The sequence below is a fragment of the Zingiber officinale genome, chromosome 7B, assembly GCF_018446385.1.
Source record: "Zingiber officinale cultivar Zhangliang chromosome 7B, Zo_v1.1, whole genome shotgun sequence".
Lineage (NCBI taxonomy): Eukaryota > Viridiplantae > Streptophyta > Magnoliopsida > Zingiberales > Zingiberaceae > Zingiber > Zingiber officinale.
The window spans coordinates 120,535,428-120,555,881 of record NC_055999.1 but is presented as its reverse complement, the minus strand read 5'-3'; the positions used below and the strand labels follow the sequence as shown (position 1 = coordinate 120,555,881).

Here is a 20,454-nt window from a genome sequence, read left to right as displayed (position 1 = left end):
CTTGTTAATTATGTTCAACGCAAAGTTTTTTATATAAAAATTAAAAGGGCATTTCAAATTAAGAGACGTCATATTAACGTATATTTTTCTAAAAAAAAAAAGTCAAATGCCCTAATCCCAAAATACCTCTACATTTAGTTCTCTTATAAAAATTACCCTTTAACTTCTACTATCAATTATATTTGCATGATTTTATTCATTTAAAATACAATGAATGTTATATAGTCTGCTCGTTAAAATATTATTTAATTAGGTTAAAATCATGATTGATCAAATAATATGTTATATAAGTTAGTTATTAGGTTTTTCGCATAATGACGCCAACTTGTACACAGAATAATGATATTTTTTTATGGTAATTATATTTACATTATCAATTAAATATCCCACTTCTTAAATATCTCAAATTCTATAATTAAATATCTTATAAATTAAATATTGGCTTAACCACTTATTAAATATCTCAAATTCCATATAAATCTAAAGTTTTTTTTTTTTTTTAGAACAGAGATACATTCAAATCTCCTCTATAATATTTCATTCCAATAGGATATTTAAAATTGGAAAATATTTTAAAAAATATATCATTCCAAAAAGAATATTTGAAATTAGGAAATATTTAAAAGAAATTCCTTTTCTACCGAGATATTTAAAATTAGGAAATATTTAGAAAGAAATATATCTCTCCCAAATATCTCTGCCAATGTATATGCCACGTGGGAAGAACTTACTAAATTCGGTCAAAAATATTCCCTATTAAAGAATCCCTTCGACGTCTTCTGTGAAATTGTTCCACCTTCCTCGCGAACAAATCCCTCCACGTCTGCTTCTGTGAAATACCTCTACGCTATCGAAGCGTAAAAACTGCGGAGAAGCAGCGGAACTGGGCGTTCTAAGGTTCCTACTTTGGATATCTTCCGGCGGAATGGATTGGTCTTCGGTTTCCAGCAAGCGCCGAGCTGATTCCACCTCGCACTCGGCTCCACCTCCTCCGGCGGGGAAGTTAGAAGTGGAGGAGCCCTTGTATGAGAAGCGCGTACGTCTCAACAAGAGGGCCAGGGACACGAGCACTTCTAGTGAGCAAGTAGATCCCTCACTTTCTCTTCTCATTATGTTTTGTCTCGTTGAGCGATCAATTTGATTAGGTTCTCATGATCTCGTGCAAAAGGACCGATCTTTTTCTTTCCTTCCCCATCTTGGTAGAGACGGATTTACCTTAGGCTCGTCCTGGGCTATAGCCTAGCCTATTTTTTTTTTTTACATGTTTAATCATCTATTTCAAATCACAAAAAGTGCCATAGAAAATAAAAACAAAAATCTTGCTTTCATTTATCCCGATCAAATCTTGCATGAAAAAGATTTTGCATTAATTATTCCTACCTCATATCTTATTTAAATTTAATCGAGTATTTTTATTATTATTATTTTAAATTTAAAACGTTACTAAAAAGGATTTTTTATAATTATATATTTTTATTATATTAATGAAAAAATTTCTTTTAAAAAATCCTAATATATAAATAAATCAATCCTATATTATTTATAATCCGTTTAATCTCAATTAAATTTATCAAAAATAATTTTTAAAGAATATGAAATATAGGTAAAAAATATGAGTAGAATATAAAAGAATAAATAAGAAAAAATTATTAATTCAAATTAATTATATATATTAAAATAAATAAATCTCATTAGGTGTGAAATAATATATATATATATTGAAAAAAAATATTCTACTCATTTTAGCGCAAAGATAGGATTGTCCTATACTCTAATCCAATTCAAAAAATAAACTATATTTTATAATCTATAATTCGACATAAAAAATTATTTTTTTTTAATTGTATTTGATACTTAATTCATTTTTCGACACTCAAAGTTTAGCGTTGTCCTTCTCTTATTTCTAGATCTGTCCTTGCATCTTGGTACACTTTCTAAGTATGGATCTGTGTCATTTGAAAAGAGGTAATACCAGCTCCTGATACTACCTTGTTGCAGGCTGTGTACAACAATTTGCTTGGGGAACCTGAACCGTTGGATCTTCGCCTCAGGAAGAGTCCGTCGATTCATATGATGCTTTCTCAGTCAAAGGCAGGTAAAAATTTATGCGTCACTAGCTCGAAGGGCTCGAAAGTTGGTGTAAAATCAAACTCAGCTTCTTCGAGCTCATTGAGCAAGATCAAAGCTTCACATTTTAATGCCTCATTATTGAGGATTGGGACATGGGAGGTGAGGATTTTATAAGGAAAAATTTGATGGTTTACGTAAATGATACGTCTCTCTTTGCTGTTATTATTTGTATGTTCTTGTGGAAGTTTTTGTCTATGCATTATTCTGGTTTTATATTATTGTATTTGCAATCTATTCAATCTTTCTGTTTTTAGCAGAATTTTTCTTCTCAACCTTTTCCTCCTATTTGTGTTTGTAACTTTCTGTGATACGGTCCACCAAAAAGAAAAATGATGAGCAATTTTACTTGCCTTTATTTCTGAGTTTCACTTACAATTATCAACTAGGGATCTGCCATTGGAACATAGTTTATTTCGAGTCATTATCTTTTTTTTCCTTGAAGGTGCATTTCATGAATTCTTTATGGGTGATCTAGTGCATTCTAATTTTCATATGTTTTTGTCAAGTAATCCTTTACCAAATTGGTTAACTTTGTGGAGAAGTTCACTATGTTCTATTGGCAAACAGTTTGTGACTAGATATGAAGGAGATTTAATGGCAAAATGTTACTTCGCCAAACGTAAACTTCTATGGGAATTTCTCGAAGGTGGCGTGAAGAGCAAGATTGAGTTTCATTGGTCCGACATTACTGCAATTAAGGCAGTATTTTTTGACAGTGGCTATGGGGCTTTGGATATTGTGGTAAGATTTATTTTTTCTCAATTTGTGTTGGTATATATTGGTCATTTCTTACTGGTAACATGTTGGCAATTGTTTATTAGTTGGCAAGACCACCTCTTTTCTTCCGAGAGATTGATCCTCAACCAAGGAAGCATATACAGTGGCAAGCAACTCAGGATTTTACCAATGGCCAAGCACATATACACAGGTAGATGTAAATTATATTTTCCCGCATCTTATGAAATTCACCTCTTTTGTTGCAAGCTGACACAAAATCTAAGCTTTCGGAGTGATATTATCATTTAATCTGTGGTTTCTTGTTATTGGTATTTCAATAAAAAATAATCAGATTTTATTTTCAGTATATATTTTTTTGGAGTCTATTGTAAGCCTTTGCCTTTTGAATATTGTAGTTGCTTCCTTCTTGTCAATTGTTTAAATTTGATTAAATTAGTTAAACTATACCTTTTTATGAATATTATTAATTATATTAAGTTTTATATGATGATCTACAATGTAAAGCATATCCTTTGTGATAACCTGACTGCATGTTACCTTGACCTATTTAAACTAAGCTTGATGTGATATAACAAATTTTGCTAGAAGATATATATGTTTGTTGCCTATCTCAAATTGTTTGAAACATAGATAAATCAAAATTTTACATATTCGGTTGTGTCTATATTGTAACTTTCACCAAATGTATGTTGCAGGAGGCATCTACTTCAATGTCCCCAGACCTCGTTGAGCAAGAATTTTGAGAAACTTATCAATTGTGATCCTCATTTGAAGCTACTTAGTCAGCAACCTGATATTATATTAGAATCACCTTACTTTGATCCACTACTTAATCAGCAACCTGATATTATATTAGAATCGCCTTATTTTGATCCGCTACTTAGTCAACAACCTGATATTATATTAGAATCGCCTTACTTTGATCCGCTACTTAGTCAGCAACCTGATATTATATTAGAATCGCCTTACTTTGATCCGCTATTTAGTCAGCAACCTGATATTATATTAGAATCACCTTACTTTGATCCTCAGTACTTGGATATTTTATTAGCATCGCCTTACTTTGATCCTCAGTACTCAGTTTTGGATGGTCAAAGTGATTTTAAAAGTCATATCAATGATGTTATTAAGGATGATACTAAAACCACTTTCTCCGGCTTTTACGAACCTGGTCCCCCTTGTGCAACATCATCAATCTCCAATAAGACGGAAACACAAAATTCTTTCTGGAGGACACCTGCTTTTGATTCACAATGCACTCCTTCACCATGCTTAGGTAATAATATTAGCTCCAACTGTATCACCTTTCAATAATTCATCCATCCAGAAACTGTTGGGACTAAACTTTATCTACGACTAAAGTTGAGGAGCTGGCTTCAGGAAACACATCATTGCCTTGCGACGCTCTATTCGACGAGAACTTTATATCACAACTCCTTGACTTTGATTTCCAGCCTCCTTCTGCTGCTTCTGATGAACAATCCAACATCCCGAAGGTCAATTCCCGTTGCTGCCTGCTCCAGCAAGATACAGTGGTCGGTATGACGATAAATGCCCAACTGAATGATCAGGATGGCAGTGCTGACGATGCACAAGCTGGTGCTGGATCCTACAATGAATCTTATTCAACACCAGAGCCCGAACAATCATTCTTGGAATTTATGAAGATTCCTCGAATAGCCTCGTTTCCACGAGTTCTTTCTCTATCCTATTTGTCGTAGAAAAAAAAATCAGATAAATCTCCTGCCCGTTATTTCTTGTACATATTTTAAGGAAAATTATTGTTTTGCTTTCTTTAGACTACGTGAGCTTCAACTTTTTATGATTGAATATATATATATATCATTGTGCTACTTTTTATGATTGAATATATATATATATCATTGTCCTATTAGATGCTCTGGCAACTCCTGCTCAATGGCCGCAAGGCCAAGCTCTCCTTTGGAACCGCTGTGAGCTCTATTGCACGCTGTTTTAATTGGTCGAATAATATTTGTTTTTATATATATGCATGCATGTAATGAAGTTGTTTTTGACTCAGTTTGACAAGTCTTATTCTCAACCATAAATCCCCCAATTCACAAGTGTTACGATTACGTTTCGTTTTTCAAAAATAAAAAAACAAAAAAACTAATACTTATCTCTGGAAAAAAACTTTCATCCCATAGGCACTTCGCACTAAAAAACCCAATCATTTAAGGCCGACGAGTTTTGTAATAAAAACATAAATTGTTACTACTTAGTAACTAATTTAGCAACGTAAATATTTCATGGCCAATCAGCAACAAAAATATTTTGTGGCAAATCAACAATGGAAAATATTTCATTACTAAATTTGTTGCAATTCAAAATAAATATTTGTTGCAAAATCAGGGATGAATAAATCATTCGTTGTAATTTTTTCATCGATTTTGCAATGAACACGGAATTCGTCGCAGATTTTACAATGAATCTAAAATTCGTCGTAAATTTTACAACGAATCTAGAATTTATCGTAGATTTTACAACAATATTGAATTCGAGGCAAATATTATTACATGAATTATTATTAAGAAGTTACGATGAAACATGGATTCATCATGAATTTGCAACGAATAAATAGATTCATTGCAAAGTTTTAATTTTAAGAAAAATAGCTTGAAGTAGGTTAATTGATCGAGAGAGTTTGGAATGAGGTTAAACCAATTCCTATATATTTATATATTTCTCCTTATTATATCTATCCGTTCAAACAAAGATTTGACTCAATATATTTTGATTTGTGATTTTTTTAAATATGAATTATATTTTTCAGATACATTAGTATTGAAAAAATCACTGAAAAAAATATATTAGGTCAATTTTTTTTTTGAAGATATCTATACAATCGGGATAATGATATGAATATATCAGAACTGATTTCATCTCATTTCGAACTCTTTAGGTCAATTAATTGACTTCGGATAATTTTTGAGTTTTTTTTTTTAAAGTAGCCCATTTGCAACGAATCTAAAGCGAGAATCCAATGCAAATTTGCTATTTTTTAAAAAATAAAATTTAAAATAAAAATTATCCGAAGCCGGTTAATGGACCTAGAGAGTTCGGAATGAGATGAAATTAATTCCTATGTGTTCATCTATTTCTCTTGATTATGTAGATATCCGAAAAAAAATGTTGAGCCAATATATTTTTTTATCGATTAGATAAATTTAAAGTATAAGTTAGAGCATGTTATAAGAGTCCAATAGATGATGTCAGCATCTCCATTAAATGCCTTCTTTGTACCGCTCTTAATACCAATTACTCTCCTTATTTATTCATTCTTACGGCAGGTGAAAAAATTTTATGGGACCGAATCAATCATCCAGACTCAATGTTACCCAGCTTGATTAATCATCTTAATACCAATAGCTCTATTGAATATGTCATATTAGTCAACTATTTGCGGGCCGACCGTCCATGTGAACGGTTAGCTCATGTTGAAATTCATATATTTTGGACTAGTTAAAACAAAATTAAAACTTGATAAAAAAATAATTATAAATTGTATTTTTATTAATTGTGTTTTAATTTGAGTCATATTAATAATAGATACTACTTATTTGAAAGTGTTGTCCCATGCCTTGTTGCATGTTTTAATGACTAATTGTCACTCATGATTTATCTTTTCCGTATTGATTTAGGGACGAATTAGAGGAGGTGTTGAGGACGAGTGAATCGCTTTTTATGCCATATGAGTTCGAGATGGAATCCAATGGGTTATTGGACGGATTCATTGAGAATTTATATATATGGCATTGGCCACATTTGTTTGAATAGAGAATTATGGGTAGGTAATCAATATAATTATTTGTAATATAGTTTGTATCATGACACACCATTTTTTTTTTTTTATATTAATTTTTAATTTTTATATTTGTTAAAAAAAAAAAAAGAACAGACCAATATGAGATAAGAAATATATATAATATTAAAATATTTTTTAATTAATATTTTTTTAAAATTTAATTATATAAATGGTGAAATATGAAGAAAAGATAAGAAATATATTATCCTGTCCGAGAGTCGAGGTTATGGATGCTTGGGGACGTTGCGCTCCTGTTGATTGTTGGTGGGCTCCGAGTCAGAGAGACCTGCAACCATAGCAACGTCAGTGCCAAGTCAGGGAGGGGTTCCCCAGCGATGGCCCTCCGATATTCAAGTCAGTCTCCGGCGGTGTATAAGCGAGGAAGCAGAGAAGAAGAGTAACAGTAGCTACAGTAAAAAATGTGCATACCTTCCTCGAAACTTGGGGTCCTTTATATAGGGCTCCGAAGGCTCATGTGCACGCTCCTCGAGGCGTGCACGCACCTCGAGGCGCGCACGGTCCTCGAGACGTGCACGCTCCTCGAGGCGCGCACGCTTCTCAAAGCTTACCCTGAAAAGACATGTCAGGAAAGTGTCTCTGACACCATACTTCAATGACCCAAGCATATCTCTGACATTACAGTAGAAGCTTCTGCCGTACGATTCTCTGCCCGTCCATACCGTCAACCATGTCGTTTGTTGGTGGCACGAATTCCTACGAGGATGTCGACTGATCCTCCTTTTGTCTATTAGTGGGCGGATCGAGACAACCGCTCGGCCAGCCCTTAGCCGTTCGGGTGGTCTAGCCCTTTGGCCGAGCGGAGTGGTCGCTCGACCAATCATTCCACTGTCCGAGTTTCATTGTGTTGCGATCCCTTTTCACCGGTTCCAGGGTTAAATGTAAGTCGGAGCGAGCTGACCGCTCGGCGTATGTCTTGTTTTGAGCATCGAAAGCTCGGTGTCTAGCCGAGCTATGGTGATATTTGATCGGTACTTCTTTATACCGGTCGAGCGAGTGAGTTGTCCAACCGACCAGCGACACATGGACGTTGACCGCCTAGACCTTGACTTCCACCATGGCCATGACCCTCTGAGGGGTAGACCCTTATCACCGGATCATATATATAATGAAAAGTGTGAAATTTATGAAAAAAAATTGTTGAAAGGGTTTTTGATAATTGAGAGATGTATGATTTTTTTTTTTTTTTACTTTTAACGTGAAACAGATGTCCTAATGAAAAAACTCTCCTAAAATTTCAATTACTATGGATGCTCTTATAAACACTTTGTTTGAAAAATTGTAAATATTTTATTTAATTAGGATCCTTATTAGCTAGGATTTTTTTTTTTGTTATAGGGATGTCTAATTGGCTTGAGAATGATAGTGTGTCATAATATGATAAAAGATCAATTCTCGATCAACATATATATTCTCATGGAAAAAAAAATTCCTTCCTTCCTCTAGATATTTAGCAATCGGATATAAGTTAACTCTGTAATTTATCTCTCTCTAATCACTCGGTTGTCGACTATAAATTAACCGTGATGTGATGAGACTTAATTGTTTACATTTAAGTTTTCTTCACTGTTTTTTTTGCTTCTTGTTTTTTTCCTTTTCTTTTGGGTTGATGTAGAAGAGTTGTCTTGCTTGAGTAGTGTGTATGTTCAAAATGTTTAATGGTAACTTCTTCCCGGCCCGTTGATCGGTTGACCATCGCATTCACTAGCTAAGAGTAAAGTACTCTCTTTTACAGTCTATAGTGACTAAAAAGACTCCGCCCCCTTAATTTGTTAGTCCGCAACCCTTCCCGACCCCCCTTAGAAATTCATTATGGCTGTTCGGTTGAACATAGACGATTCCATTGGCTAAATTCTAAATCGAAAATCAATACACGGAACAAATCAAACTTAACGAGGAGGGTAACTAAGATTTACCTCTTATGTTGCGCTAGTCTGGCTCCCTCGTGAGGTTCAAATGAAACTTGACTCGTGCGATTGAACTAAACCACACACACATCATATATACAGGGGCGGATCCAGAACCCCTAGTATTATGAAATTTTACTAGTGGAGATAGAGGATAATGTCCTTTATTCCGTGTAAAAATCGTCCCTCCATACTTGAATTTCTAGATTCACCACTATATATATATATATATAGTTCTTGATTATGATGTTTCGAACGGAGTTAGATCCCACTCATATTATTGTATATCGACATAGTAGATCAAGGAATGTTCGAGTACACGGACCAAATCAAACTTAACGAGGAGGGTAACTAAGATTTACCTCTTATGTTGCGCTAGTCTGGCTCCCTCGTGAGGTTCAAATGAAACTTGACTCGTGCGATTGAACTAAACCACACACACATCATATATACAGGGGCGGATCCAAGATCAAGGAATGTTCACATTTCCTTATATAAATTTCTAATATATTAATATATCCCCTTAACATATTACAATACTCAATAAATACTTAAATTAATTTTATTTTAATATTTTTTTTAAACCAAACACTATAACCTAATTGGAAAGCCTAAACCCTATAGGTAAAATCTAAAAAAAAAAAAAAGCTTTAATACTACAACCAGAGCCTGAACCCTAGAAATAAAATCATAAAAAAATTTTTTAATTATTTTTTAATTTAAAAACTAATAAAAAAATTAAAAAACGCCGATTGATATGCTGCGCGCGCACAGTCGCGCAGCATATCAATCCTGTATATATATATATATGAGAGATCTTGTTCGATAATTTATTACTACAATGAATTTGGAATAGCTAATGCAATCAATGAGATCTAGTTAGTTCATTAGGTGTCTTAATTCAAGTTACGAGTTCAGTTTTTTTTATTGTTGGAATTAGGTATTTAGTTTACATCGATTAATTTTAGAGATGATCAATCTGATCTATAAAAAATCTGATAGATCATTAAGATAAATCGGGAAATATTTGTAGCAGATGACCGATCAACCTAACGTTCTTATATCAATTGTTTTTTAAGAAAAACTCATCCGTTAATTTATCGAAGTTAGGAATCGATCTTTATATATCTGAAAAAAATGAGTTTATTTTCAATTCAACCCTTGATGCATCGTTTCTAAATCAAGGCTATGATGGTTATAAGAATCATATAAAAATACAAGATTAATCAAGTTAGGTATCGTTGACCTGAGGTGTTTGATTAGATCCTACCAAAATTTCTTATTGGCCGTCAAAATAAATCAAAAAATACCTATAGTGAATAATCTAGAAGTCCAATATTCCTTAAATGTATGTAAAAAAAAATTATAAATATATTATAATTAAAAAATAAATTATAAATATCGGACCCACAGGCTATAAGAATCTAAGTACGTAGCCTAATTGATTTAATAATAATTCTTATTTGTGCCTAATAATATTTGTCCACGTGACAAAAGTAGGGGAGGGGGAATTTATTGGCCATTTGGTAGATTTAGCGGGTCCCACTCCGTTGGCCAAATCAAATAATTCTCACGTGGATAGAGTTTGGGGTTCTTTGGCAACAAGTGAAGGAGCTATAGATGTGCAAATGCAATTTAATTTCTAATTTAAGGCCGAGTCAATTTTTTAATAGATTTTGATTGGACATCAATAAATTCATTAAATCTTCAAGGTTTCATAAGATATTTTGGTTGGAAAATATCAAGATATAAAACACACGTTGGGAAATTTTTTTTTTTTTGTCAAAGATATCATTTAAACTTTCAAATGGGCATCTAGAAAAAAAAATCATGAAATACGATAAATAACTCATTCAAAATTGCCTTTGACATGCTGGTACCACGGTAAAATTATTACAGTGTGATTTTAATATCACGGATTCAAATCATGAAACCAGTTTTTTACAATATAAGCAAAATTGCATATAATAAACTCTTATATGAAATTCCTAATTGACAAGAACTTCCTAAATAAGACTATCCTTTATCTAAATCACCCTTTAGTTTCTTTTACTATATTTCAATAAAAGGTATGTTAAGGGTTGCATTATACTTTGTTACTTGGAGATCCATAGTAGAAGATACTTCCCAATTCGCTTAACAACTTATGAAACATTATTCTCAGTAGTCGTATTATGATGAACCAATTGTTTTCATGCAGATGAATAGGCATAGAGAAGTTCTTGAGGCAAAGATCTTTTGGCTTTGGTAGAGAGTTCACTCTTGTGTCTTCCTATAGGTGAAGGTATTTTACTTACCAACATGTGCTACAAACACAGACTATAGATCAAAGTCATCACACTGATACAAAGAACCAATCAATGAACATACTGTGGTGTTTTATGTTCCAAGTAAAGCCTCATACATATTGCAAAGCACCAGGGAAGAAGAAACTTCTGATCGCATGTGGAATATGTTCAAAAACATGTATAATATTAGACACAATTTTAAATAACATTAAACAACTTGATCAATCTGAAACACGATTAATAAAAATAAACACGACTCCTAGATCTAATCTTAGGTATGGCAAGATGTTAGCAAAGGTTGTTTACATCATCATGCAACTATCATCAAGTTTCACCATATATGAGCTACTATAATTTGATCTTAAACATTATGAACTAACACAAGCTAAGCTTTAATTTCATACAATGATATAATTTGTGGGAATTTTTTTGAGCATTTCTGTTTGGAAATAAATTTTTGAACATATCCAGAAGAATCTCAAAATAGGAAAAGTTTATCAGAAGTTGCTTCAGCTAAAAATCAGACAGTAATTGTTTGACTTGTACAGCAGAGAGATTAATGTGGAAACACAATGAAAACAACTTGCAAAGACCATAAAAAAATGAATGATTGTATGTATCTTACCTAATCAGATAAGTTGGATAAATTGACATTGACATGATGAAGAATCAATAACTAGGCCAATTAGCAATATATCAACAGAGCACAAAACCTTGCACTGAGTTAATATTTGAGTTGTTAACTGCAAAAACATAAACTAAATTTAACTACTGCAAATATTGATACCAAGGAACCGACTACACGCATGATTGTATTGGGAGCATTGAATAGACACTTAAAAGGGATATATTATTGTGGAGAAGCGTAGTAATGTATTGTCTAATCAATTAGAGTATAGTTAACTTACAATTCATTTAGGATGGTTAAGTGCAAGGAATAAGATAAAGAAAAATTAGCAAATTTGCACAAATCAAATAAGGAGACTAGTGCTCTTTTTAGGAATATGATATTGATAATCAATGAACTGATAAATCTAATGTTACACTTATGACTAATGCTTACCCATTTACTTCTACTCACACTTTGATGGCCATCGGCTGCAAAGTCATTGACAAATAATTGAACTTAAGAATTGAAACAAACAAGTAGACATGTGGGACAGGTTGGAATTAGGAATGAATTTTGAAATTTATTTTACATAAAAGAGCAATGATCCTTTGCTAACATATCAGCACAAAGAACATAACAAATGAATAGAGATAGCCTTGTAACAAATAAGCACAATTGACAATTTTGAAACCGAAGGCCTCAAGAAACTAGAGACCTACACTGCTTAAACAAAATGGTAGGAACAAACAATCATAAGATCCTAAATTCATGATCAATCTTACTAGCAACATGATTGATGATGACAGGCAGGCAGGTAGACTAGAAATTGATGGATTTTTTTTTAAAGACAAGTAGCAACCGTCTAAAAATCACAAGGATCTTAATTTCAACTTAGATAAATCTTGTAAAAGTCATTTTATAGCAAGAGTAAATTTGTTCATGACCAATGAACTCCATGCTATAAATAAGACATCTAAGTGCACAACAATTATCATTAGCCTGAAGCAGATGAACAATTAACAAATACAACCAGGATCTCATTTTCAACAACTTAGAGAGATCTTGCAAGGCCATTGTATGGTAAAAGAGTAAAATTAGTGATGATAATGAACCTCATGCCATAAATAAGACATTAAAGTACACATGATTATCATGAACTTGAAACAGATGGACAATCAATAATTATTAAAACGTTGACAGTAATTGCCAAAATTGTAGCATATCTAAAGCATGATATACATAATTCAAAGCCAGTAAAAACTTACAATGATCCCCCGAAATGATCTACTGAAGACGAAGAACAATCTTTGTGTTTGTCATCTATAAGAAAATCACAATGAACCTCCTTGAAATATCCATAAACCAAATCCCTAATTTTGAACTTGAATGTTCTTCTGCCAAAATGATGCACTCTTCTTCATGCATGAACAGAGTTTTCCCCCTCACTTTAAGCAACCCTCTTTTCACTTGGACGAATGCCCTTTATGGAAAGGGAGTGTAATGGGGTTTGTGGGGTGTGGCAAGCAACTACTCTGCAATTGCAACTGTCACAACCCTCCTCACTACTAACTGTTGGGAAGTGTACACATAGAAAATATCATAAGTTTATAATCATAAAATAATACACGTATCGATTTTTTTAAAATAATATTAAATCAAAGTTCAATTTTGGATGAATTATGTATCATGGATAAAATTATAGTATATAGACAAGTATTAAGTGCTCTTTTTATTATTTTACTTGTTAATTATGATCAACGCAGAGTTTTTTTATATAAAAATTAAAAGGGCATTTCAAATTAGGAGACATCATATTAACGTATACTTTTCTAAAAAAAAAAAAAAAAAAAAAAAGTCAAATGCCCTTATCCCAAAATACCTCTACTTCTCTTATAAAAATTACCCTTTAACTTCTACTATCAACTATTTCCTACACGTTGTAATTAAAAACTATATACTAATTTATACACGCATGATTTTATTCATTTAAAATACAATGAATGTTATATAGTCTGCTCGTTAAAATTTTATTTAATTAGGTTAAAATCATGATTGATCAGATAATATATTATATAAGTTGGTTATTAGGTTTTTAGCATAATGACACCAACTTTTACACGGTGTAGAATAATGATACTTTATTTATGGTAATTATATTTACATTATCAATTAAATATCCCACTTCTTAAATATCTCAAATTCTATAATTAAATATCTCATAAATTAAATATTGACTTAACCACTTATTAAATATCCCAAATTCCATAGAAATATAAAGTTTTTTATTTATTATTTTTTAAAAACAGAGATACATTCAAATCTCCTCATATTTCTTTCCAATTGGATATTTAAAATTGGGAAATATTTTAAAAAATATATCCTTCCAAAAAGAATATTTGAGATTAGGAAATATTTAAAAGAAATCCCTTTTCCACCGAGATATTTAAAATTACAAAATATTTAGAAAGAAATATATCACTCCCAAATATCTCTGCGGCTAAGCAATGTATATGCCAAGTGGGCAAAACTTATTAAATTCGGTCAAAATTATTCCCTATTAAAGAATCCCTTCGTCGTCTTCTGTGAAATTGTTCCACCTTCCTCGCAAACAGATCCCTCCACCTCTACTTCTACAAAGTACATATACGCTATCGAAGCGTAAAAGCTGCGGAGAAACAACAGAACTGGGCGTTCTAAGGTTCCTACTTTGGATATCTTCCGGCGGAATGATTTGGTCTTCGGTTTCCGGCAAGCGCCGAGCTGATTCCACCCCACACTCTGCTCCACTTCCTCCAGCGGGGAAGTTGGAAATGGAGGAGCCCTTGTACAAGAAGCGCGTACGTCTCCACAAGAGGGCCAGGGACACGAGCACTTCAAGTGAGCAGGTAGATCCCTTACTTTCTCTTCTCATTATGTTTGTCTCGTTGAGCGATCGTTTTGATTGGGTTCTCATGATCTCGTGCAAAAGGACCGATCTTTTTCTTTCCTTCCCATCTTGGCAGAGACGGATTTACCTTAGGCCCGTCCTGGGCTATAGCCTAACCTAAAAATTTTCTTTTACATGTTTAATCATCTATTTCAAATCAGAAAAAGTGTCATAGAAAACAAAAACAAAAATCTTGCTTTCATTTATCCCGATCAAATCATGCATGAGAAAGATTTTGCATTAATTATCCCTATCTCATATCTTATTTAAATTTAATGGAGATTCAATTAACCGAGATTCAGAAGCTGAAATTTCACCTCTCCCATCAATAGGTTTAGCCAGAGCATTTATAACACGACCCAAGTAACCCTCACTCACGGGTATCTGAGCAATTCGTCCTGTTGCTTTTACGGAACTTCCCTCTTGTATCATCAAACCATCACCCATTAATACAACGCCAACATTATTTGATTCCAAATTCCGAGCAATGCCTATTGTACCCTCTTCAAACTCTACTAATTCACCTGCCATTACTTCATCAAGACCATGAATATGAGCAATCTCGTCGCCTACATCAAGTACGGTACCGGTATTCACAATCTTTACTTCTCTAGTATATTGTTCAATACGTTCACGGATAATATTACTAATTTCGTCAGCTCTAAGGGTTATCATTAGCGTTTCTTTATTCTTTTTAGGAAGGAAAAAAATAATGCCTAAATTAGAAACTAAGGCTAATCCGTTATTTTTTGCATGGCTCCGAGAATGCGAATATTAGCACGGATCATACGGAAATGTAACTCACTATTCAAGCAACTGTTCAAAGCCTAGAGCTCCCTGTAAGGCTTGTTGGAAAACTCGTTGTCGGACCTGATTAATCGCTTTTTCTTGTTCAAAATGAAGCGTTTCATTTTTGTAATTTTCTAATTGTTCCAAACTATCACTAGTGGCATTAATCAAATTTACTTTTTCTCGTTCTATTTCAGAGTATCCATTCATTCGATACTCATCTGCTTCTATTTCCACTTTACGTAAGCAAGTCCGGGCTCTTTCGAGCTGCTCAACGGCCCCTTTACGTAATTCTTCCGAATTTTGAATAGTACTTAAAATCCTCTGTTTTCGATTATCTAATAAATCATTTAATGAAAGTAGATTATCTTACCATTAATTTAACAACTTCCATGATTTCTTCCCGAACCAAACATGAATCTTTCGATTCATTTGGCTCTCACGCTCAATTATTTATTTATGGTATGAGTATTCCCATAGCTTTTTAAATGTAATGAGCCTATCTTCTCTTTTCTGTTTGTAGTTAAACATATCAAAACTTATAAAAAGTATTTTTATTATTATTATTTTAAATTTAAAACGTTACTAAAAAGGATTTTTTATAATTATATATTTTTATTATATTAATGAAAAAATTTCTTTTCAAAAATCCTAATATATAAATAAATCAATCCTATATTATTTATAATCTGATCAATCTCAATTAAATTTATCAAAAATAATTTTTAATAAATATGAAATATAGGTAAAAAAATATGAGTAGAATATAAAAGAATAAAGAAGAAAAAATTATTAAGTCAAATTAATTATATATATTAAAATAAATAAATCTCATTAGGTGTGAAATAAAATATATATATATCTGTATATTGAAAAAAAATATTCTAACTCATTTTAGCGCAAAGATAGGATTGTCCTGTACACTAATCCTATTCAAAAAAATAAACTATATTTCATAATCTATATTTTGACAAAAAAATAAACTAATCCTATTTATGATTGAATATATATATATATATATATAGCATTGTTCTATTAGATTCTGTCGCAACTCGAAAGATATTTTTATAGCTTTCTATCCATACGATGATCAACTTGAAAGAATCAAAATTGATTGTAATAAACAGGTTACAAGATGGTCGTTTCCATAATCTTTAGTGTGTGTTCTAAAGAACTGTTATTGCCGATCGAAATGTAGTGGTTGATGTCTCCCCGTTTGCATAATTAAAATGAAAAAAAAAAATTAATGATTCCGGGACGGATGCTGCTCAGAAAGGGCCAAACTTTACTTCAAACAAGAAGTTTGAAGCAATCAATGCTGCGGCTGGCAGACCCAGACACCAGTGCAGGCTGGGTAAAAAGTCGGAGTGCATCCTTCCTTTCATGGCGCCCTTCCTCTGCCGGAGCTCCTCCAGCAGATCGTATGCCACCTCCGACCGCCCCTCCCTGCACATCTCCTCAAGCAAGGTCCGGTAGGTCAGAATGTCCGGCGCCTTGCGGTTCTCCAGCATGTCGAATACCACCTCGACCGCCACCTCTAGCCGCCGCTCCAGCGACAGGCTGCAGATCACCGCCATGTATATAGTCGCCGTGGGCACTAGTGCCTTCGACCTCTTCTCCATCCACCCCTTCTGGCAAAGCCCCTGCACGATGTAACCGTAGGAGCATGGCGAGATTAGAGTCCGATTGCGCACGAATGGCTTCGGCTACGTCATTGGAGGTGAACCCCGGCCGGAGACGGTCGATGCATGAGTCAAATTGCTTCTCGAGGGGAGTACGCGACCGAGCATCGGAGCTAGGGCTAGAATTAGGTGTGAGTGAAGAGGCATCGCAGAAATGGCGAGAGAGGGGGAGCAGGAGGAGGCCAACGGCGGCAGAATTAGGGTTTCGGTAGAGGAGGCGGAGGACCAGGATCGCCATCGACGATGGAAGCAAGCAGCAATTGACGGTTCGATAGAAGACCAGATAAATTAATGGGCCAAGTTAATGGGCTGAGAAAAGATAGCCCACTGAACTTCGTCCATTCTTGTAGAAATGTGCTTGTAATTTTGATATTTGTCAAAATGCCCCCAATAGTTGATTAATTAGTCACCTATGATGACAGAAGACATTAGCCGATTCTTAATAAAAGTATGAAATTACATGACTAATATTTAAAGACCAACTCTAACATATGGTCTTTAAAGACCAGAGCTAGCACGTTGGAGCTGATCTTTAAAGACCAGCTTTAATGTTTGTGCTAGTTTGTACAAACTGACACTTGATTTGTAAACCAACAACAATTGGTGTTAGTTTGTAAGTTTGTAGAAATTAGCACCAAGAAAGATGGGTAATGCTAGTTTGGTGGTAACAACACCAAAGTGGTACTTTAAAGAAGAGAGAAGGGAATTATTATACGTAGATAAAAGAAACAAAAAATAAATAAATTTAAGCTACATTAGATCATCAATGTTAGATGCCACCTACTACCGCTCATATGAAGGTGTGCAAACTCGGCTCATATGAAGGTGTGCTAACTATTATTCTTTGTGTGCCTCTATATATATATATATATATATATATATCAAATAGAGATGGTTAATCAATCATTAGCTTAATAGTGTTTTATAATATGTATTTATACCATTAGTTAACCATTCACTTTAGTCCATATTAATTTATTAGTCTCCAATGGATGGACGTTAACTTATTTTTGTCAATCATACATACATACGAAAGTTTCTTCGATCATTGATTACATACATACATACATACGATCTTATGGCAATTCCGATTATCATACATACATACATACGATCTTATGGCAATTCCGGTTATCGACTTCTCAAAATTGGAGGGAGAGGAGAGGGCCAAGGCCTTGGCTCAGATAGCCAATGGATGCGAAGAATGGGGCTTCTTTCAGGTCTATAATACTACCATCTTTTCTTTTCCTTTTTTTATACGATATACGATATACGATTTGGAGGCTCTGTTCGATCTAGAACCGATAATGAACTATCGAATTGCAGCTCGTGATCCATGGGATTCCGGTGGAGCTACTGGAACGCGTGAAGAAGGTGTGCAATGAGTGCTACAAGAACAGGGCCGAGGGCTTCAAGGCCTCTCGGCCTGTTCAGCTCCTCGACCGACTTGTTCAAGAAGAAGAAGAAAAAGAAGAAGAAGTCGAAAAGAAGAAGTTGGAAAATGTCGATTGGGAAGATCGATTGGGAAGATGTCTTTGTTCTCGAAGACGACAACCAATGGCCTTCTCACCCTCCGCAATTCAAGTAAAAGAATGAATGAATTTGAATTTCGATGATAATTGTTCTTGAATTATTGACAAATTGTTTGATGGATGATCGATCAGGGAGACGATGAAGGAGTACAGAGCAGAGGTGAAGAAGCTGGCCGAGAAACTGATGGAGATCATGGACGAGAACTTGGGCCTCGAGAAGGGAACCATCAGGAGCAGGTTCACCGACGGCGGCCACCTCCGGCCCTTCTTCGGCACCAAGGTGAGCCATTACCCGCCGTGCCCGCGGCTGGACCTGGTGGAGCTCGGCCTCCGGCCGCACACGGACGCCAGCGGTGTCATTATCCTCTTCCAGGACGACCACGTCGGCGGGCTGCAGGTCCTCAAGGGCGGCGAGTGGGTCGACGTGCAGCCACTCGCTGACGCCATCGTCATCAACACCGGCGACCAGATAGAGGTGCTCAGCAACGAGCTACCCAATTAACTAGAAGAAGATAAATTTATTATAATAAAGTAGAGAATTGATTTTTAACGAATACTTATCTCTGGAAAAAAAACTTTCATCCCATAAGCACTTCGCACTAAAAAACCCAATCATTTAAGGTCGAAAACTTGACGAGTTTTGTAAAAAAAACATAAATTGCTACTACTTAGTAACTAATTTAGCAACGTAAATATCTCATGGCTAATCAGCAACAAAATATTTTATGGCTAATCAACAATGAAAAATATTTCATTACTAAATTTGTTGCAATTCAACGATAAAAATAAATATTTGTTGTAAAATCAGAGATGAATAAATCATTAGTTGTAACTTTTTCATCGATTTTGCAATGAACACGGAATTCGTCATAGATTTTGCAATGAATCTAAAATTCGTCGCAAATTTTACAACGAATCTAGAATTCATCGTAGATTTTACAACAATATTGAATTCATTGCAAATATTGTTATATAATTTATTATTAAGTAGTTGCGATGAAACAGGGATTCATCACGAATTTGCAACGAATAAACAGATTCATTGCAAATTTGCGACGAATCTCAGGATCATTGCAAATTTGCGATGAATCTCGGATTCATTGTAAAGTTTTAATTTTAATAAAAATAGCCTGAAGTCGGTTAATTGATCGAGAGAGCTTGGAATGAGAGAGTGTAATGGGGTTTGTGGGGTGTGACAAGTAACTACTCTGCAATTGCAACTGCCACAATCCAATATTAATTGTTGGGTTGTAAGGTTGTAAATATAGTCTCGCATTAAAAACACATAGAAAATATCATAAGTTTTTAATCATAAAATATTACGCGTATCAATTTTTTTAAATAATGTTAAATCAAAGTTCAATTTTGGATGAATTATGTATCATGGATAAAATTATAATATATAGACAAGTATTAAGTGCTCTTTTTATTATTTTACTTGTTAAATATGTTCAATGCAAAGCTTTTTATATAAAAATTAAAAGGGCATTTCAAATTAAGAGACGTCATATTAACGTATATTTTTCTAAAAAAAAAAAAGTCAAATGCCCTAATCCCAAAATACCTCTACATTTAGTTCTCTTATAAAAATTACCCTTTAACTTCTACTATCAATTATATTTGCATGATTTTATTCATTTAAAATACAATGAATGTTATATAGTCTGCTCGTTAAAATATTATTTAATTAGGTTAAAATCATGATTGATCAAATAATATGTTATATGAGTTAGTTATTAGATTTTTCGCATAATGACACCAACTTGTACACGGTATAGAATAATGATATTTTATTTATGGTAATTATATTTACATTATCAATTAAATATCCCACTTCTTATATATCTCAAATTCTATAATTAAATATCTTATAAATTAAATATTGGCTTAACCTCTTATTAAATATCTCAAATTCCATATAAATATAAAGTTTTTTAGTATTTTAAGAACAGAGATACATTCAAATCTCCTCTATAATATTTCTTTCCAATTGGATATTTAAAACTGA

General features: G+C 33.6%; 1 protein-coding gene across 1 annotated transcript; it reads right to left on the bottom strand.

Moving 5' to 3' along the window:
- Positions 1-14,586: 14,586 nt before the first annotated feature.
- On the bottom strand, positions 14,587-15,118 carry LOC122004783 (ATP synthase subunit alpha, chloroplastic-like). The gene is made up of 2 exons (XM_042559617.1): positions 14,736-15,118; positions 14,587-14,590 (listed from the first exon to the last, which is right to left on the bottom strand). The coding sequence occupies exons 1-2, from the start codon at positions 15,116-15,118 to the stop codon at positions 14,587-14,589; spliced, it is 387 nt and encodes a 128-aa protein (XP_042415551.1).
- Positions 15,119-20,454: the final 5,336 nt, after the last annotated feature.

Excerpts from the sequence above, each read along its gene's own strand:
- LOC122004783 (XM_042559617.1), bottom strand. The coding sequence starts at position 15,118 with ATGATAACCCTTAGAGCTGACGAAATTAGTAATATTATCCGTGAACGT.